This window comes from Protopterus annectens, chromosome 8.part0 (assembly GCF_019279795.1).
Source record: "Protopterus annectens isolate FY-2018-M chromosome 8.part0, PAN1.0, whole genome shotgun sequence".
Taxonomy (NCBI): Eukaryota; Metazoa; Chordata; order Ceratodontiformes; family Protopteridae; genus Protopterus; species Protopterus annectens.
This window is the reverse complement of record NC_056741.1, coordinates 1,978,809,726-1,978,832,539: the sequence shown is the minus strand read 5'-3', so window position 1 is coordinate 1,978,832,539 and position 22,814 is coordinate 1,978,809,726. Positions and strand designations below refer to the sequence as shown.

At 40.3% G+C, this 22,814-nt stretch overlaps 1 protein-coding gene across 4 annotated transcripts in view; it reads right to left on the bottom strand.

Annotated features, from left to right (window-relative positions):
- KIFC3 (kinesin family member C3) overlaps positions 1-22,814 on the bottom strand; it is a 663,225-nt gene that overhangs the window by 155,754 nt on the left and 484,657 nt on the right. For all 4 annotated transcript variants that reach the window (XM_044081520.1, XM_044081521.1, XM_044081522.1 and 1 more), the window contains one exon: positions 14,069-14,199. In XM_044081520.1, the coding sequence (XP_043937455.1) occupies positions 14,069-14,199 (131 nt within the window). The remainder of the gene's footprint in view (positions 1-14,068; positions 14,200-22,814) is intronic.

Below are 22,814 nucleotides of genomic sequence, written 5' to 3'. Positions count from 1 at the left end.
AAAAAATGTATCGGTGACAACAATTAAAACTATATTACCTAAACAACTTGCGTGCTTTCCATACCAGTTTTAGAGGAACTTTCTCATTAAGGCCATAGCCTTTATCAGCGGTGAGAACAATGATCCATCTAAGTTTACGGTTCTCAGTAGTATTACTAAAATCACCAAGACATCCATGCTGAATTACAATGGCTAAAAACCTAAACTCATGTGAACTCCCACATCTCATAGTATGTTTTGCTGAAGCATTAGCACCCGTCTCCTTCCTAATGTGATATAAATGCTCATGGATCCTTGTATGAAAGGATCGGTTGGTTTTCCCTACATAAAATCTCCTGCAACTCAAGCAATGAGCTAAATATATAATGTCCTTTGTACAACAATCAGCTTGAACCCTAAAAGTATACTTAATGCCTGTATCCGGATGTATTAAACAATTAGAAGTGTCAATAAAGGGGCAGAATCTGCACTGTCCACAGGCTATAGTATGTACCAGAGTTTAAAGGCATAGACCTCAAACATATTTTATTAACGGGATAGCATAACAGTCTCCTCAAAGATCTCATGTTCTTATAAAAAAAAGTGTGGTTCAGGTCCAGCTAGGTCTCTAATCCTAGGATCTAACATAAGAATGGACTAGTGTTTCTTAAATATATTTGTAACCGCCCTGGTATTACTACAATAATAATCTAAGCAGTAATATAGATGGGGGAAGTATTGGACCTCACATCACCACTAGGGACTGAAAAATATGGACTAGATCTAGTACATCTGGTAGAAATACTTAAATTGCATGCTTCATCTACCTCACGTATACCATAACCCGCTCAACCAACTCATGCTTCAAGATGTTCAAACTCCTGAAGAACTCATCAGCGTCGACATTCAATCGAGCAGCCCTCATGTACTGTCCCTTAGTCACTCTCCCAAAAACATGCTTTGGATGCATGCTAGATGCACGCAACATAGAGAATCTATAACAATTTTTCCTGTAAAGACCTGTAGTAAAAGTAGAGTCTGATTTTCTGCAGACATTAACATCCAAAACCTCTATAACGCAGTTTGAGTAATGAATTGAAAACTTAAGAAAATTGATAGTATCATGTAAAATCTCACAAAATTATTCATCTGAGTTATAGAACCTGACCAAAGAAAAAAACACGTTGTCCACAAAACGACGATAAAATAACACATACTCACGATGATATTGTGAAGTAAAAACCATACTTTTCTCCTACTGAGCCAGGACCATATTGGCATAGCTATTGGCATACGAAGTGCCCATAACTATGCCCATTTTCTGTAAGTAATAAGTACCATCGAACAAAAATACATTATTCTCAAGAATAATCTCAATGAACAGACGTATTAGCTCTGTCTACTGTTCATAGGTTCATACTAGGCTATCTGCCCTAGGGCATTTATAAGCCTAGCCAGAATGTGTTTGGCTTTCGCCACCCATTTTAAATTTATTTTGCTATGCCCTTTTTCAAGGTTAGTATACTGTGCCTCTGTCTAACAGTGACACAGAAGTGATATCCGGGGTAAACCTACAATCTCCCATCCACTCATCAAGATTCCTCTTGAAGAGAGTCAATGAGGGACTCTGCCTAACCTGGACTGGGATTTTATTCCAGAGTGAAGGGAGCCTCTGGGTTATGAATCTGTCCCTCCAGCATGTCCTATTTATTTCAGTGCTGAGGTTCAAGTCTCTCGAGCATGTAGCTCAATCGGATTTGGATTTTCTGAGGTGCAGCATGTCCATTAATTCCGGGTTGGACATGGCTTTATATGTCAGGCACAGATCACCTCTGAACAGGCGGTATGCCACTGAGTAGAGCTGGAGTTTCTTTAACCGGGCAGCATATGGCATCTGTTTGAGCCCTTTGATCCTCTTGGTGAGGTACTTTTGGGGTCTTTCCAGTTGCTGCAGGTGTCTGGTAAGGTACATCCCAAAAGGGGCATTGTACTCAATTATGGGCCTGATGAGGGATGAGTAAAGAGGCACGATGACTTCTCCTGATCTAGATGTGAATCCCTTCATGATTAGGTGGGCTATATAAAATGTTTTTCTAACCACTTTGGCCACGTGGTTGTCAAATGAGAGATTGCTATCAACTTGGGTCCCCAGGTCCCTAATTACTTCTTCTGTACTTAATGGATTACCACCTATGTGGTAATTTGTGGGCACTTTGTTTTTGCCAAAGGGGATGACTATACACTTTTTGGCATTTAGCTTGAGGCCATGGCTCTGGCACCAGTTGTCTGTTTCTATGAGGCCCTTTTGGAGGATGCTTGTGTCAGCTGGAGAGTCGATTATGGCCCAGTTTGCAGTCATCTGCGAACTTGGTCAGCCACAGTCCTTCTGTGTTGGCCTGTACCTCCGAGAAATATATACCGAACAAGAGAGGTCCCAGGACTGAGCCTTGTGGGACACTACTTGTAACTGGTTTGGAGTCTGACATGGCTCCAGCAATTCTAACCATGTGGGTTCTGTCCTTGAGCCAGTTTGCAATCCATCTAGTGACATAGGGGTTTATATTTAAGCTGGTGAGCTTATCTATAATGCCCGAGTGGGGTATTGTATCAAAGGCTTTAGCGAGGTCCAGGTAGGCTGTGTGGACCACCTTCCCCTCGGCAATCACCTTGGTGACCGTTTCAAAGAAATCAACCAGATTTCAAAGGCAGGATCTGCCCTTAACAAAGCCGAACTGGGTAGGATCCAGTGTCTGTAGGTCCCCAATATCTTTATTTATGAGGTCCATGAGGATCCTTTCCATAGCTTTGCAGACTAAGCTAGTCAGGCTTATGGGGCGATAGTTTCCAGGATCCGTTGAGGCACCACCTTTATGGAGAGGGACCACTGTTGCTGTACGCCACTCTTTGGGCACATGTCCTGTAGTAAGGCTGAGATTGAACAGTAGTTTTATGTTTGGGTTTAGCTCTTCTTGGAGTTCATGTAGGATGCAGCCCGGGACACCGTCTGGTCCCATTGAGGCTGTGCTTTTTGCTTTGGAGAGGGCGGCTCTTACCTGAGCATCTGAGATGTCAGGGGGGCAGCACTCTGCTGGGATAGATATTTGCCCTTTTGGTGGGGAGGGGGGGGGAAGTTTGTGCTGAACCTGTCAGCTAGGATGTTGGCAATGTCTGTGGGTTCAGTGTATTTTTTGTCATTTTGGACTAATTCTGAGCATATCTGGGAATTACCACCCAGGTTCCCAGGTTCCTAACATAACTAAAGAAAGCCTTGTGATTATCCTTAGTGTCCTGTGCAATTTTTCTCTCAAAGCTGGCCTTAGACAATTTTATGAGTGCCCGTAGTTTTTTACTAATACTGATCAGTGATGCCTTCCCCTTTTGGGATTTTGCTCTAGCATTTAGTAGCTTCCTCCTTCTATTGTATAGTTTGTTTATGGCTGGGGTCCACCAGACAGGACGTCTGCCTTTGGAGGATTGGGTCTTGGTTTTATTCGGGATCGCATGATCCATGCATTCCTGAAGGTGTTCATAGAATGTGTTTATAAAGGATTCTGTGGTCTGGGCCGTATTTTCCACAGGCCCAGGGGCTTTGAAGGATTCCACCTCGGTTTTTAGGAGTGTGAAATTTGCTTTAGAGAAGTTTTTCACTGTGGTTTTCTGGGCAGGGGGTGGGGTCGGGATGTGAATATCCAGTGAGATTAGTTTATGGTCTGATCTTACCAGTGAGGGATACACTTCTGGTCTGGAGCATAGAGTCCCCATGTTGGTGATGATCAGGTCCAGTATGTTTTCCCCTCTTGTGGGAGTGGTAACAAGGTGTTCCATAGCATTTGAGTTTATAAATTCTAGGAACCTTTGGGCTAGGGTGTTGGAGCTAGAGTAATGCTCCCAGTCTATGTTTGGGTAGTTGAAGTCGCCTAATATAATGGTGTTTGGAGAGACCTTCATATTTTCCAGTGTTCTCAGGAAGGCCGAGTGGGGTTCCTGGGTTTGGGAGGATGGTCTTTAGCAGGCTATAAACTGGAAGGCAGTTTTACCCACTGTTAGTTGCACATGGATAGTCTCTGATGCTTTGTGCTTTGCCACCAACCTGGAGGTGTGGGTATCTTTGATGAATATCGATATTCCCCCTCCTTTTGTGGTTCGGTCCAAGTTTTGGGGCCGAAAAGCATGGTATGAGATATAACCTGGTAGTGCTGGGGTGCTCTCGGGAGCCCTGAACCAGGTTTCTGTTACTGCAAAGATATCGATGTTCTCCATGCCAAGGAGAGTTTCCAGTGCATGCATCTTGAGGTTTAGACTTCTGGCGTTGAGTAGCATTACTCTTAGTTTCTTATCCCTTGTGATACCTATGGAGGTGGGTTTGTCTTTTGAGCCTTGCCTAAAAAAGGCACTATAGGGGTAGCAAGAGCCTTTGCCAATATCCGAAAGCCCAGGGGTGACAGGTGCAAGCCGTCCCTAGCTAAGCATCGTGGCTTGTCGAGCATATCATCCCAAGCTGACAGGCATTGGATCCCCTTTGAATGACACCAGTACTTAAGCCAATTGTTGAAATTGATCATCTTGTCTTCATATTGTGGCATCATTCTTGGTGAGGGTAAGATGCTACTCAAGGTCAGGGTCATACCGGCCTGGGCTACATGCTCAGAGAGCTCCTTTATGTCTCTTTTCATGTAGTCCAGGGAGGTACGTCTCAGGTCATTCACACCAGCATGGACAATGACCGAGTCATATTTGTACTTGCCTTGGAGTGACCTGAGTGCTTGTGTTATGTGGCGGATCCTAGTGCCCGACAGGCTGCTCACCGTGACCCTCTCCTTGTTCAGCCTGGTGAGCGGGACATCAGTGTGCCTGATGATAGAGTCACCTATTACAAGTGTATCAGGTGTGTTGTTTAGTCTTAAGGGCTAGGACTGTTTGGCACACTGGCTTTGTGAGATATGTGTTGCACGTGTTTTGCTTTGGGGTAGCGGTTGCTTGGTTGTCTGCTTTGGAGGTCTCTGCTGCTTAGGCAGATCTTTATTTAGAGCCTCCGAGTATGTTTTTGTGTGATTATGTGTTTGGTTTGCTGTCGTGGTAGGTCTATGTGAGACTGGAATTGTAGTGAGTGTGGTTTCCTTCTCCTCCTGACTGGTTATGCCAGTACTGAGTTGAGAGAGCTTAGCCTCCACTTTGGCTATATGGTTGCATCTCTCACATGTGTTGGAATTTGTTGGGAGGAGGAGAGGGTTGTCTGTGTACATGAGGCAGTTGTAACATTGCCTCAAGATTCCCAGATTCACCAGCTGGACCGGAGAGGAGATTGACAACTGAACTTTGGACATGCTAGAATAATATTGGGAATTCCTTAATAATTGAAAACAAGGGCCAGTGGAGAGTGAGGGTGTAGTGCTTTTAATTTTTAGTGCTGACTTATATAATTGCTTTAGTGAGCAAGTGCCAGGTAACTTAAGTGCAATGTGTTACAGGTAACTTAAATGCAAAAACAACAAACAGCAACTTTCTTTCAAGTGAAACAAGGAAATAAGTACAGTAAGCAATGCAGATATCACTAGTGATCCACAGAAGCGCTGAGAAGCCGCGTATTAGGTGGAATTAGCATTCCAGGGAAATAAGCAAACAAACAACAAGCATATAAACAAAGCTAGATTCAGCAGGCCTGGATCTAGTCTATGCTACAGCAAACAAGGTGTACCAATTTCAGTAAGATACAGTTCAAATATTCAGGCACTATAAACCTTTAACCAGAAATTCCCAGCTCAGAAGGGCAGAGTCCAGCCTCTTCTCCCACAAGAGTGCAGACCACGAACCTTCTTAATGTAAAATAACTGGCCTGAAGCCCAAGTGCTTAAACCAGAACTAATACACTTTAAGAATAACAGACATTGGGCTCTCAATCAGCAGTTCCCAACTTAGAAGGATGAAAGCTACCTGTCCTGCCACCACAGTGCATGCCACAAACCTTCCTAATGTAAAACAACTGGTCTGAAGCCCAAGTGCTTAATCCAAAAGACTTAGAATGATAGCTACACTTTAATCAAATTACTACCAAGCAGTAATAAATACAATTGAATACTTTAGAGAATGCCTGTATTAGTGCTCAAGTTACACAAACAAAGCTAGATCCAGCAGGCCCGAATCCAGTCTATGCCACAGCAAACAAGGCACCAACTTCAGTAAGAAGCAGTTCAGATATGCATGCACTATAAGCCTTTAACCAGAAATTCCCAGCTCAGAAGGGCAGAGTCCAGCCTCTCCTCCCACAAGAGTGCAGACCACGAACCCTCTTAATGTAAAATAACTGGCCTGAAAGCCCAAGTGCTTAAACCAGAATTAATACACTTTTAGAATAACAGACACTGAGCCCTCAATCAGCAGTTCCCAACCTAGAAGGATGTAAGCTACCTGTTCTGCTACTACAGTGCAGACCACAAACCCTCTCAGTGCAAAACAACTGGTCCGAAGCCCAAGTGTTTAAACCAAAAGGCTTAGAATGAGTTACACCAAGCAGTAATAAATACAATTGAGTACTTTTAAGATGATGCAAAAGTAAAATAAAATAGGTAGAAACACAAGCACGGTAAAAGCAGATGAAATTTTTTTTTTTTTTTCTGAACAAGTGCTGAGATCAAAGAGACAGATTTGAGTGCTGAAACTAGAAAACTGGCTAATTATAAGAAAAAAAAACTAAGTTAGAAGGCTTCCCTCCAACACAGAAGGGCTTGGGGGTTCAGAAGCCTACAAATAGTCTATACCACTTAACAGGAAAGGCAGGAAACAAGCTTAATTTTTTTTTCCGTTTCCCAGATGCTCTCTTTGTACACAGTAGGAGTGCCTGAAATCAGAATATGATCTCACTGCACTCAGTTGAGTGAGCAAATGAGATGGGTCCAGAAGGCGTATCCAAACACAAATTTACAAGAGGGGCGGGCAGTTTCAAGGCCACTAAGATTAACACCAAAACAAAAACAGGGAGGGTGGGTGTGACTAACTGAAGAGCAGAGTTCTCTCTGAAAAGAAAAAAAAAAAAAAAAAGTTTTTCTGAAGAGAGATTTGTTCTCTGTCAAATACAATTTAGCCAGCTCCATCCCTTCATGGTTCCAAATACCCATAAAAAGGGAGGCCACATCCATAGTAACAATGAGCAGGAATATCATTCTGACTGGTAAATCCATACAAATCCTATAAAAAATGTTTAGCATCTCTCAAAACCACATTATTTTGATTGAGAACAGGTCTTAATAGCTTCTCAACATAGATGGAAAAAGTTTCCGTCAACCAGCCACCTCCAGAAACAATAGGTCTGAATGGTGGTATAGTCAGGCTCTTATGAATCTTAGTTAAACCCTGAAAACTTGGAACCAAAGGATAATCAACAATCAAATACTTAGCTAACTTTGCAGTGATATCACCACTATGTAAACAATCATTGACAGTCCTATGAACATACACTATCATCGTATAGATCACATCAATTTTAATCTCTGACTATGTGTCAGTCTCTTGTAACATCTGTTTTAAATGTAAGAAACAGAAATCATGACTCATGACCAAAATTAAACCACGTTTGTTAGCAGGGCATATGACTAGGTCTCTAAGTGCCTGTAAATTAATCAAGGCTTCTTTTTCTGAGAGTGTTAAATTTGAAAAACATCTCCTGTTCCCCCCTCTAAAAATGTAACTACATATTCCTCACACATTTTAATAAGCACTTCAACCACATTATCAAAAGGTGGCATATGCAAACTAGGTTTAGTGAAACATCTGCTATTAGTGTCATGCACACTAGGTCCATACATTGTTTGTAAAGTCAAATTTCATGCAAACATCCTCAAATCAAAGTATCCACCAAATTAGCTCCCCAAGTAGGGATGAAAGCCAGTCCATGGTTCATCACTGACATTTCACTATCAGACAGCTCCTGCTTAAAAATATTCAGATCTAAGGAATGGTGGCCAGCTGCCACATTCGTTTCAATGTCCGATGATTCCCCTCTATGGGTTGTTTCCTTTTGTTCCTTCCTCGACTCATGTAACTGACTAACACTTCAGTTTACAATAACTTCTGTTTTAACCTGTGGTTCCAGAGTGGTTGTTTTCTTTTTTAAATAATCAATTTACAGATTTCAACTTTAGTACTTGTCAGAATCGTGTGTTCCAGCACTAAATCCTTTCAACAGTGTTAATTTGTTAATTTATCCACAAATCAAGACAATGTCTACATTTCCCCTTTTTCTTGTACAGCTGTTTTAGTACATCATGATGTTGTCAACCAAGATATTTTACAAAATTTAAAGAAATGCAACAAGTTTGTGGTAAGTCATAACCTTACATTTAATGAGTAGTTACCACTGCAAGGTTTAGTTAGAAACAATGAACAAAGTACAAAACCTGATGATTCAAGGGGGTAAAGTACAGTTGTGAGGTAAACATCATCATAAAAATAGATGTTCAATTAAATCACTGCTGCAGTAGCCTAAGGTATTTGTATTCTATTCTTGCTAGGATTTAACAGCCAGACAGCCTCCCAAAGTCCTGGACTCCCTCCACTTGCTGGCTGTATGAGGTCCAATAGGAAAAAACAGTAGCCTAGGTGGCAGAAACTTCAGGACTTTGTCACCTGTAAGAGGGAGGCTCTGGTCCTGAGAAGCAAGGTAACATTAGGTACAGATATAAAAACATATACATAAAAAAATCCTTACCCTAGCATAAACAGACGTATAAAAGTGGAGCTGGAGTGAAAGAGTGGTTACTGAAGCAGTGAACTAATCGAACATCTGTTATATTAAGTTTATTTACACCACTGTGCTATTTTGAATCTGAAATTATTGCTGCAGTGGCATAAATTATATAGGTAGAATACCACAGCTTTCACAGATAGGGAAAAGTAAGGATAAGAATCCCTGGAGAATGGTCCTAGCAAATCTTAGTCTAGTCCTGGAAAAAGTATCTAGTTTGTAGTGCTTTATAAAGGTATGTACAGAGGAGGAAGCAGCTACCTCTAGAAGGCTTCTAGAGTCCACCCCTTTCTTAAAAGCCACAGCAGAAGCCAAGGCTCTCATAGAACAAGTTTTGACCCTGCCTGGAAGTGTCTTCTTATGGTTGGAACAACAAAAAGGAAATATCAAGGGACAACCACCTGGAAAATAGTCTGCTTCAACGTGGGTTGCCCTTTCTCTTACCTTCACAGGAAATAAAGAGCTGTTCAGCTTTCCTAAAAGGTTTAGTTCTGAAAAGACAAAACCTGAGCTGCATATGCATGTCCAGAGTATGAAGAATAATTTCTCCTTGTTTTTTAGGCTCTGGAAAGAAGACAGGCAGATGGATGGTTTGAGATAATATAAATTCTGAACGCAGCATTAGAGCTTGCAGTTCAGATACTTTCCTTGGAGCTGTCAGAGCAATCAGTAACACTGTTTTTCAAGTAATGAATCATAAATCAGCCAGCTGATCTGGTTCAATAAAAGGTAAAATTAGTTTTTCCACGACAAAATTAAGATCCCAGGTAGGTGCTGCCTGTGGGCATATATGTAAAATCCCTTTCAGGAAAAGCTTGACCAAAGACTGTGATGAATGTGGAGGATCTATGGGCAGACATGCTGAAATGAACCCTTGATAGAGGAATATGAAAGATCAAAGGATACTAACTCACTCAAATATTCTTGAGCTGAAACAAAGGCCTATAGAAGAAAGTTGCTCTATGTTTAGTACGTATCCATTGGGCATTTGAATGTGTTTTGCAACAGTACTCTTTTCTTGGAGACTGTGTAATGAATCCAAAGATGTTGGAAGTGCATTGAATTTGGGAGAGGTTTAATCTGATGCAACAAGGGGAAGACCATATTCCAGTTGTGGAAGGAGGATCCCTTTAACGGACAAGTACCCTGTGTGTTTTTTTTTGGGGGGGGGTAGGAGGTTTTTTATTGCCCAGAATATGTCTGTTAACTTTAGAATTAAGGACTTCAGTGTTGAGCCTAACCAAACACCAGATACCTGTAGACCTGGACTGTTTTTTAGGGACTCATTACTATTAAAGGTCCAAAACCCAGATAGCACTGCTAGACAAACACACACACACACACACATATACATATACGGTTAGTAGGAGTTTATGGCCAGGCAATGCCTTCCTGCAGCTGGTCTTTGATTAATGAAGTGGAGGAGTCTGATCTGCAAATAAATCATCCACAAAGATGGTGGTAAGTTGAAGTGGGACATTGCTGGGGAGTTTATGAATAAATTAAAAAAATAAAACATTGGCAGAAAGTACAGCTTTTCATTAAGAGAACAGGCTGAGAAGGATGTATAACTGATTAGCACTTTAAAAGATATGCTGGTGAAGAAGTCCTTAAACCATACAGTTACTTGACGTTTATAAGCACAATGCATATAGGCACTAACAGTGCAGGATTCCATGCTCATCACTGCAAACATATTAAACTGACTGACTGTAGAAAGCCCTTAACATCCTTACAGACTGGTTATAACATTATATTCTGGGAAAAAATTCCTCACGTTCAGAAAACTCTCCCATGAAACAAATGACACAATGGGCAATATGAATCTCCATGGAAGATCAAAACCTAAAGTTTTAAGTTCTAAGCTAGAATTACCTTCATTACTATACAGCACTTTATTTTAAGAATATGTAAACAAGACTGTAAAAGAAGTAAACAAAACCTGGAGCTCTATAAAGAATAAATACTGTACAAGCGTACTTCCAAGAAACTGCAGCACAGAAAAATTGCTACCGCTACCTAAACAGTTGTATTGAACCACAACCATCAGTAATCCCCCAAAACAAAGATGCTCAGAAATGATAAACACACACACAAAGGAACAGCAAGGCCTGATGCCATCTGACCAACCAGTCTTCTCAGATGACTGTAAAACAGGAAAAACTTACAATGGATGACTTCAGAAATCAGATACAAATTTCTCCACCTTACATGTGCACACATAGTACTGTGTACCAAGCCACATCCTGAGTCAGCTATTTTGCTAACCTATTAAACACCTAACAGATAGCATAGGTCTACTAACAAAAAATGTATTTAGTTAAAATAAAGCAATAGTCAAAATAGCAGACAAACCACCAAGTACCTAGTTCCTATGCTCTATCTGTATGGAACTCTCTTCTTTCTCAGATAAATTCGGAAAATCTTTTGCCAGCATTCAAATTAAATTTTTAGGTAAATGACATATGCAGTCATCAGTCTCTTGTAACTGCTGCAGTATTATCTAATTCAATGCACTGTTTTAGTTTGGCACTCACCTGTGATGCATTTAATCTTATTTTCTTGCTATTACTAGGTTAATTCTGCTCCAACAGATGGCTTCATGTGCAGTCTATGGCTACTCCTGTATACACAGCTACCATTAACTACTTAACCTAAGGGGAACCTTTCTTCTCATGCCTTCCATTCTAACTAGAGAACATCAGACCTTAGTAATCAACCTTGCTTCTCCACAATCACACCGTATTCTGTACATATTCAACCAGTACGACTTGGAGGAACGCAGGTCACCAGAGTATATTGTGCACCATGATTTGCATTGGATTACACACGATAACACAGCTACTCATCACTTCTATGTCCTTGGTGCTCCTTCAGTAGTGTGTTCCAGAGGAACCAACATGTTATAGGGCATTTTCTATCATCACTGGTCTTTTCTTCCAGTAGCTATTTCTACTTTCAGTGCTTTGTCTTGGCAAAGTGCTGCCCAGAATATGTCATGAGTGGCAATTTGTCCACAGAACTCAAAGCTCAAGTCTGTCTAAAAGAAAAATATTGGCGGGGGAACAAGGAGATAATGAAACACTGGCTCATATCTCCCAGAGATTAAGAAATATGATCTACATCAACCAAGGAATTCTCATTTTCTTCCCAGTTGAAATGTGAATATAATGTATGTGGAGGGTGGTCTACGTTTTTCCTCTTTAGATGAAGAGCTACCAGAAATCTAACACTTAACTGAAGCCACTGAATCCAAAAACACTCCAATATAAAATGCGTATAACCAAAGGAAAAAACAGACGTGTCCTTAAAATTCCAAGGGACTGAGGTTCAGGCTTGAGTTACCTGGATCTTGGACATCCATTCCTAGTGCATTATATTCAACCTTGAAATATGCATCTGCTTCACAAAATCTAACTCATAGATATCCATTTTATTACTGCTGGAATTTCACCCACAAATAGAGAAACCTAGGGACTGTCCAGACAGGAAATTGGTAAAGCACTGAGCTCCAAAATTGGCCTGGATGCCTGTAGACCAATATCCAGGGTTGGTGGGGTACTTTTCTCTAGTAATCTGAAAGATTTAATTTAAGAAGTGTACACCATTTTGACAACCTAACAGTGATGAAACAGTCTATTAACTGCATTAACAAGCAAAATCTCCTGTTGAAGTAGAGTTTCTCCTAGCATCAGGTGTTCTTGAGAGCCACAGCTTGTAGCAAAGCAAGTAATGGGATAAGCACTTCATCTGTCAGAGTCTGTTGTCAAGTCAAGGAGATTTTATAAAGGGCTGAAGGAATCAGCTGTGTTCGACCCTGTGGTATATGGGAATTAATCTCTGCTTAGCCGCTGGGGGAATAGTCTCACTTAGATTATAGCACTCAGTGAAGGAGCTCATAGTTTTTACAATTTTAATCTTTTTTGAGGGAGAATCTTTCTTTCACTTAACTAAATATGTGTTGTCTTCTTGACTTCCTTAGTATAGAAAAAACACCAAAAAACAGCTAAAAGGCAAGGAGCTAAAGGTCCATTGTAGTCTACAAAAAAAAAGCCTGTACATTCTCCGCTGATCTACCTAAAGCTTTCTTAGTAAGCATTCCATAGTATTCACAGCTATTAATATTGCAGTCATTCCCAAGCAAAGCAAACAAAGATGAAAGTCCTAAACAGAAGTATAATGCCAGAAAAAAACAGAAACCAGGAAAAAAAAACACGATGTAAGGGTAGGACATCAAGAAAGCCAAACAAAATTATAATGAATCAAAAAATAATCTGCCTGGTATTAGGTCATTCCAAATAAAAAGACTGTACTTAAAAAAAAAAATCAAGTCTAGAAAGTGACCAGAAAAGTAGAACTGCAAAGCAGGGAGATTATTTAGTTCAGTTCTCCTTTACTACTAAACTCTCTCTCCACTGGTTGCGGCAGACAACTGTGTAAAATTTCTCATATAAACAGAATAATAAAAGATCTGACCAGGGTGACTGACATCCACCACTGGCTACATTCATTTTAATTATGAATTCATGTTACAGTGATCCTTAACATGAACAGATGATGTGTTTGTCGCATAATTTTCAATTAAAAAAACATGCCTGAAACTCATACATCCATTACTACAAAACTGTCTTCAGCAACATCTGCACTTTAAGTTCTACTGTACTACATTCTTCTTAAACTTTTCTGAGTTCCTAACTGTAGCTGAGTTTTTAACACATGGTACTGTGGATGTCTATTATAAACTATTTCCTTGATGTGGTTAGGATAGCAGTTGACATGTAGTTCATGTTATTTTCTTCCTAATTTTTTTGTACCAAGACAAACACTCAAATAACATCAGTTTAGGGCTGTGCAGGTAAAGTATGGCATTAGAAATGCACTACATTCAAATTTCTCTAGCTAACGCACTACTGATGACTGAACAGGTTTTGCAGGAGCCTTCAAAATGAACACATACTGTTATTTAAGTCCAAATAATAGAATGTAAAATATTGTAGATTAAAACTGTTTTCTAGCATGCAAATATATTCATTGGAATTTAAATATTTGATATATACATTGTTTTTCTGCTTCTATACTCTCTCTCACCCCTAGAGGTCCCTAATAACACTTTATAAGTAAGCCAAGCTTCAAAAAGACCTAGTCTATTATCAAAAGGTCATAATTTCACAGGAAAATGCAACACTACATGGTGTGCAAATAGAAATGCATGCATTTCATTTCTGTAGACACACACTCCATACAAAAGGTCTGGTTTCTCTCATCATTTGGGAAAAGTACAATATATAAAATAGCACAAGCCTTCGTGAGAACAGAATGCTGCATGGGCTGAAGTGACTGAAACATTCTCACCTCTTCTTTTGCTTGCCTGATTCCATTTTGCAGAAGGAATGGGAATTGACGAACTTGACGTTTCAGGCAGTTATAATCACTGGTGAGTGTCCGCAGTGCAGGTTGAAGAGTACGAAGATTCAGCCTGACGCCTACAAAAACAAATGAAAATTATACATAAAAACAACAGAACTGTAGTCACTGGTAATACAGTCAAGGAAGGTGACAGCAACCGAATGAATAATTTGAGAAAAAAAAGTAAACTTTCAAGAACACATACTAAAATATCCTGTCGTTTAGCACACAAGATAACACCTGGTTCACCTACGCTCACACAAACCATATCCACACAGCCCACCCCAAAGCAGGCCTAAGCCCGTACTTACGGCCCAACTAAAGTTCAACTTCACATGGAGAAAGGTGTAATAGGTAACTCTAGAGTTAGTTATGCATAATCTCCACTCACCAGACTGGACAAGAATAGGGTGATTAAACTGCTTGCCCAGCACGAGGATCTGTGACATCACAAAGGTCCTAAGGTCCTCAAATCAGATAAACATGACTATGATGTAGCCCATGTGGGAATGAATGACCTAAGGCAATCCACCTAGAGAGACATGTTGCTGCTTAATATGCACATGTGTACCACAGAGATCAGTCCAGACACTCTCCTGTATGGCATTTAGTTTACAGATATACAAGAAAACATCCCCAGACTGACTGACCATGTTTTCTGATGCCTACAAGTTAAGCACTACTGTCCACTCTTCCAGCGATACCAAACAGCTAGAATATGCACACATCTGGTGCACTAAAAACAGTCTGAAAATGAATGTAAAAACTGCAGTACAGTAGCATTCAGCAAAAAAGCTGCTCCCACATTATATATTATAAATGGTACTCCTCTTCAGACAGCTATGGTCAGAAGAGACGCCGGTACTTATGTAAACAGTTCTCTCAGTTGATCTTGTTTCTCCCATATTCAGGAATTCTTATTTGGCCCAGTTAATTTGCAAGGAAATATCCACAAGATCCAAAGTCATTATCCTATCACTGTACTCTTATCAGACCCACCACAGAATACAATGCTTCCCTTGGTGCATACAACTCTAAGCACATCATTCAACTAAAATGGTCCCAAAGATTTTTGATCAGGAAAATTAAATGCCTTAATACTTCCAGCTGTCCTGACAGATTAACATGACTCTTGTTGAGCTTGGTAGTGTACCGACTGCTCTTCAGTGGCTTATGTCTCACTTTTCAGGCCATTTAAGACTCAATCTTATTTGGCATATTTCTTCTTTACAAAGCTAGTGGCTCAACAACCACCTCTACACTAGGGAGTGAAATCTTCATCAAAACAAATAAGACACCTAACTCACTGTATTCCCAAGATTATGAAAGACGTTACTACCACTACAGGTCAAACAAAGCACTACTCTGTCTGTTTTTAAGGCAAGTCTTGATGACTAGAGAGATACATATGAATTTTTTACCAGGGTCAGAGCCAGAAAAAGGGTGGCAAAAAATTCATCTATGTAAAAGAATATATTAATTAGGCATCTTATTGTCCTCATGATTTTGTGCCTAATAATTGTTCTTGTGTACATTTTCTATTCTAGAGTATCCTCTCTAACTTGAATAACTTGGGAAGTACATTTTTATATTGTTCCACACTCCTCCAAGAACATTTTTGTTTAATGCCTCAGAACCCCACCCTGCAGCTGTAAGTTTCTCTGACAATGGCGGTTCAGGTTGTTACAGCATGGATATCAAATCATAACAAAAAACTAGCCATGCAGCAAGTAATGCCCAAGGCATCCGGTTCAATATGTACTATAAATTGTATGTATATATGTGTGTGTATACATATATATATATATATATATATATATATATATATATATATAGACATGTCAGAATATCTGACAGTGTAATATTAAGCAACTTGAGACAGTTGAATTGTGGTTCTGTACACAAGAGAACATTTTCAGAATTACAAGTGTGACTATGCATGTATTTGGAAAGGATAAGGATAGCCTTAAGGTTAAAGTAATTCCTTAAATGGGCTTTAGTATCTCGGTCAGGTAACAGATGATACCTAAATGTATGGCTTGATTGATCACTCACTTTCACTTCTCAAGCTATAAGACCACTGCAAGGAGACTGTACCTGCTGGAGCTGTCCGAGGGAAAATGAGGTGCACCAGTTTCCCCAGTGAATTCTGGAGATATATTCATGATGTGCTCATTTCAGGACATAGAGCTATTTGTGGCCTTATATCACCCATGGAAGTTGTCAACAGTCTCATGCTATTCCCCACTGTAAATCTTCTAGAACAACATATACAGGGCATATGTGGGGATGTACAGTCATAAAGAGAAAACTCTGGTCCCATGCAGATTGCAGCAGCACTCCTGGTACACTTGACTTATACCTGTCAAGAAATGTTCTGGCTGAATGGCCAAGGAGAAAGGCTTGAATTTCAGAAGGGGACCAGAGAAGAAACATAAGGATGCATAACCTGTTATCTAAAGAGATGAGGCCTACTGAAAAGAGAAGAGCACTCATCCCTACAATGCAATACAGGTTTATAACTGGAATATCTAATAACCTCCCAAAGACTTAGGGCCATCAGGAATTTGTGATGGACTCTACCAACAAATACCACTGTGGCTTTACTCTTGAAAAAAAACAAATGTTTTTTAAATACCTTTAGGGTTGGACTATTATGTCTTTAATCTATAAAATTATTTACCTCAGCAAATGTCTGTTGTTGGCCAGAACACTAACACTGAAGTGCTTAAGCAGGTCTCTTGGTCATTTGCCTCAATTTTTTTTCAGAATTGACATGCAACGTTCTTTACTGGAATGCTACTCCAATCTTCATTTATGAACCTAAATGCCACAACAGTCTAACTTGTACCTGTACTTGCTCATAACCAACTAAATTGTAATCTAGCTTGTACTGAATGTTTGTCATTTTTGCTTAATCTGGAGCTTTTCTCCTCAGGCCTTTGCTGAAAAAGGGCTTCCTGGCCAGTCGGACTAACCCAGTCAACAAATGTGAAAATAAACAACCGCACACGTTGCAGTCGTAGCTGTAGCCTCCCTTGCAGCACTGGCTGTAGCCCTGCCTTTTGGTTTATTCTAAACGATGGCTAAAGCGCTACAACTTTCTTGAGTCTCTTGAATTTGTCCCAAAGACATACCTCAGATTCTTATTTCTTATACTGATGCCCCTTCTAATAAACTCTACTAATTAAACTGCTTCCCTGGCAAATGTTGAATTTACTGACTATGTACACTTCATTGTGCTATTTGCATATGTGGTGAAATAAGCATTAGCACAGAATGTTGCTAGATTTATATTATTGATTTGTACTTTGCTGATTTCTTGTCTATCATAATTAACTTGTGACATTAAATGGGTCCTCATGGTGGTACATGACATCATCTAGTATAAATAAATACTAAGCAAATTCAATAAAAATAAGGTTTGCATTTCTGCCTAACATTAGGAAAGCTAAACTAAACTATACAATTAAAGCTAGTATGAAATCAAAATGAAATCATCAGTTAGGGGCTGAGGATGGTAAAACAGAAACAGGGTGCCTTTGGAGTGAAATTAGAAACTAAGCAGTTCTTTTGAGGACAAGCCACAACAAACTTCTCAGCCAGTTACTGGACAATTAAAATTAGCTAGCAATTTTAATTAAATTAATAATTAATTTAAAATGTAATAAATACTTTGTCAGCTCTGTTGGCATGCAGATATTAATCCCAGCCTGTGGCCTGGGTGGCCACAGTTTGATTAGCAGCTAAGGCACCTATTGGTGCTAATGTGAAGGACGAGGAATGACGACACAATCTATTAACCTTCTTCCAGAAGGGAAGGCATCAAGAGCTGTGATGCATGAAGCAGTAGGTGGACAGACAAAATAAGTCCAACAAAATAACTACAACAAAAAGAAAAAAAAAAAATCTTGCTTTTTTCCCACTTTCTGAAAGTTAAGAAAGTTCAGTTACAGATTTGCTGTTCTGAACTGTTTGGAAGTTTCTAGAAGGCCAGTGCTTACTTGGGCTAAAGAGAAGTCTCTGTGTTCACCAGTGGGAGTGGTTAACACTGAACAGCCTGCCTGTCCCTGGAGGAGTGGCTACTACCTAGAAGCTGTAGTTTTATTGGCCATTTTGGGTCAATTCTAAACTCCTTGATCTCTCTCTCTTAAAACCCTACAACTCTCTTTTTGCACGGTTTTGCGCACTGAGCAGCGTCGGGCAGTGCCGCCTAAACAGGTTTAAACTATTCCAGGCTCCACAAAGTCTGCTCTTCACTTTTTCCCTTAGAACTGTTCAAACGCTCAAAGTAATCACTCTATTCTCTTTCTAAAGCTCTGCACTTGCTCAGCTCTAATAAGGAAACACTAACTAACTAAAGCACTACACCCTCCTTGACTTCTCATAAGTATTAGGCTCCTGATTGGTCCTTACTGATCAAGTGAAAAATCAGTTCCCTTCCCTAATCTGATCAGTAAAAAAAAAACAGTTCCCTATACTAATCTGGTATATCCAAGGGTCAGTTTCAAGGTTACTCTCCAGTCCAGCTGGTGAATCTAGGAATTTTAAGGCAATGTTACAATTGCCATATGTACACAGACAACCCTCTCCTCCTTCCAACAAACTCTAATACATGTGAGAGATGCAGTTACACAGCCAAACTGGAGGCAGAGCTCTCTCAACCCAAGACTGGCACAATCAGTCAGGAGGAAAAGGTAACCACCCACACCACAAATCCAGTCTCACATAGACCTATTGCATCTGCATACCCAACACATAAACACACAAAAACATACTCGGAGGCTCTAAATAAAAATCTGCCTAAACAGCAAAGACCTCTTAAGCAGATATCCAAGCAACAGCCACCCCTCAACAATACCCACAAATCACATATCTCACGAAATCAGTGTGCCTCACAGTCACAGCCCTTAAGGCCAAACAACACACCAAATACACTTGTTATAGGGGACTCTATTGTCCGGCACACTGACGTCCCACTCACCAGACTGAACAAGGAGAAGGTCACTGTAAGCTGCCTGTCGGGTGCCAGGATCTGCCACATAAAGCAAGCACTCAGGTCACTCCAAAGCAAGTACAAGTATGACTCCGTCATTGTCCATGCTGGTGTGAATGACCTGAGACGTACCTCCCTGGACTACATGAAAAGAGACAGAGGCGCTCTCTGACCATGTAGCCCAGGTTGGTATGACCCTGACCTTGAGTAGCATCTTGCCCTCACCAAGAATGATGCCACAGTATAAAGACAAAATTATCAGTTTCAACAATTGGCTAAAGTATTGGTGTCATTCAAAGGCGATCCAGTGTCTGTCAGCCTGGGATGACATGCTTGACAAGCCACGTTGCTTCGCTAGGGACGGACGGCTTGCACCTGTCACCCTTAGGCTTTCATATACTGGCTAAGGCTCTTGCCACCCCCATAGTGCCTTTTTTAGGCAAGGCTCAAAGGACAAACCCACCTCCATAGACAACCCAAGGATAAAAAAACTAAAGGTAATGCTACTCAATGCCAGAAGTCTAAACCTCAAGATGCACGCACTCGAGGCTCTCCTCAGTATGGAGAAAATCGATTTCTGTGCAGTAACAGAAACCTGGTTCAACGCTCCTGAGAGCACCCCAGCACTACCAGGTTATAACTCATACCATGCGTTTCGGCCCCAAAACTCAGACCGAAGCACAAAAGGAGGGGGAGTATCTATATTCATCAAAGATACCTACACCTCCAGGTTAGTGGCACTGCACGAAGCATCGGAAACCATCCATGTGCAACTAACAGCGAGCAAAAGTGCCTTTCAGTTTGTAGCCTGCTACAGAACACCCTCCCTATTACAGGAACCCCACTTGGCATTCCTGTGAACACCGGAGAATATGAAGGTCTCTCCAAACACTATGTTATTGGGTGACTTCAACTACCCAAACATTGACTGGGAAAACTACTCAAGCCCAAACACCCTCGCCCAATGGTTCCTTGAATTTATAAACTCTAACGCAATGGAACAACTGGTCACCACTCCCACAAGAGGGAACAACATATTGGACCTGGTCATCACCAACATGGGGACTCTATGTTCCACACCAGAGGTAAACCCCTCATTGGCAAGATCAGACCATAAACAAATTTCCCTGGATATCCATATCCCGTCCCCACCCCCATCCAAGGAAATCACTGTAAAGAATTTCTCAAAAGCCAACTTTGCACTTCTCAAGACTGAGGTGGAATCCTTCAAAGCCCCTGGGCCAGAGGATAATACAGCCCAATCCACAGAATCCTTTACAAATGCATTCTATGAGCACCTGCAGGAATGCATGGATCATGCTATCCCAAATAAAACCAAGACTCACTCCTCCAAAAACAGAAGACTGGTCTGGTGGACCCCGGCCATAAATAAGCTATACAACAGAAGGAGGAAGCTACTACATGACAGAGCAAAATCCCAAAAAGGGAAGGCATCTCTGATCAGTATTAGCAAGAAACTTCGATCCCTCATAAAATCACCAAAGGCCAGTTTCGAAAGAAAAATTGCCCTAGACACTAAAGATAATCACAAGGCCTTCTTTAGTTATGTCAGGAACATTGCACAAAGAAGTTAGGTGCTGCACCAAAGTCCAGCTTACAATATAAAGCCAAAATGAAACAAAGAACATCGCTGGACACTGCTGCTCCTTATTAAAATGTTTATTCAGTACAAACAGAGTCAATAAAAGTAGTAAGCGCTTTCGGGACTACTCCCTTCCTCAGACAAAATTACACATACAAACAATACTCCATTTAAAAAACAACTCACCCAATAAAATTCAAGTAAAATTCAATAAAAGACCCGCCTATTCTGAAGTGTGGGCCTAATTGGTACTGCTTCATTCAAGCCAGGTGCTCTTGTAGCCATTAATTCAACAATCCACTTTGATTCTGATAATTCAGTAACAACAGTGTTTTTAATGAGGTTATGATGGACGTTATGCTATTTTGTCGTAATCTAACCTTAAGGATGTTGTATGGTTCAAAGAATGATTACAGTTTAACCTTAAAGAAACCTAGTGTTTATGTCCCCCCACTTACACCCACTATGAATTTGTTTCTTAGAAGCTGTGTGAATGACCTTATAGAGTACTTTAAGCAAGGCAGTTTTAGTAAATTTTATAATTTGACACAGAAGCAGAAGGAAAGTTTGGATAACTTAAGCAAAAATAGGGAAATTATAATAAAGCCAGCAGACAAGGGAGGGGCGGTGGTCATCCTTGATGCAAATTGGTACAACTGTAGGCTGAAGCAACTTTTATCAGATGAAAAAACATACATATGCATCAATCCCTTGGGAGTGAAAAGAGTGGTTGATAGGGTCCATACAGCTTTGAAAGCCCTACATTTTGACATGAAAATTAATGAAGTGCTTGACTTCTTATGGATAGAAAATGCTATAACTCCCATTTTTAAAGCTCTCCCAAAGATACATAAATCTCTGGAGAACCCACCCCTTAGACCGATAGTTTTGGGGAGGGGGTGGGTGACTGAGAACATTTCGATATGGGTGGAACATCATCTTAGACCCTATGTAGATGGTGTGGACAACATATTGAAGGACACGGGAGACTTTTTGAGAAAATTAGGTAATGTTGAGAAAGGTACATACAACCGCACCAAATTGTTGATGGTTACATTAGATGTTAACAATTTATTTACAGTAATAGATAATAGTTATGGCATAGAGAATGTAGGCACCCTCATGTTGGATTCAGGGGCTACAGGTTACAAGATTAGTTTAGTGAAAACATTGTTAGGTTTAGTTTTGGAGAATAATGTTTTTATAGGGGGTGATTCTATGTATAGACAGGCACAGGGGGTGGCGATGGGCACCCCCTGTGCCAACACGTATGCTAACCTCGTACTATCACAATGGGAGAAAGTATTTGTATTGAATAATGAAACTTGGCGAAGTCATTTGAAAATGTATGTACGTTTCGTGGATGACGTTTTTATTTTATGGGATGGGAGTTTAGATACATTGCAACTGTTTGTAGACCATCTACATTCCACGACTACATTTTTTAGATTTACCATGAAAGCCTCTACAGAATGTATAGACTTTTTGGATGTGAATATAATACAAGAAGGGGCAGGCTTTAAATCCAAGTTGTTTAAAAAGGAATGTTGGAAAAATAGTTTACTCCCATATGATAGCATGCATCCACGATATACATACTCTAACATAGTGCAAGGACAGGTCAGTAGGATCTCCAGGATCTGTTTAGATGATGAAGATTTTGAGAAAGAGTTAGTGACACTTAAAGGTTGTTTACAAGCTAGGGGGTATCAGAGCGAGAAGGTTAATAAAGTTATTAATGACAGTAAGGGCCATAGGGGTAATAAATATCGACCTTGGTTAAAACGTATGGGTATAGTTGAAAGTGAGTTAAGGGACAGGACTACAACATTTAAAGCACCACAGGTGTCCTTCAAATATAGTAGTAATATAGGGGACATATGCCATATTGTCCGAAAAAAATGGAATATTTTGACCAGTGATGTGAATTTGCACAATGTAGTAGGACAAAGACCCTGTTTTAGATATAGACGGAATAAAAACCTTAAAGATATACTATGTGGAGAAAAACCCATTAACAGTGGACCAGTCACCCTAATTTCGGCAGGGACTGTACCCTGCAGGAGATGCAAAGCTTGTGGCCATATTAACAA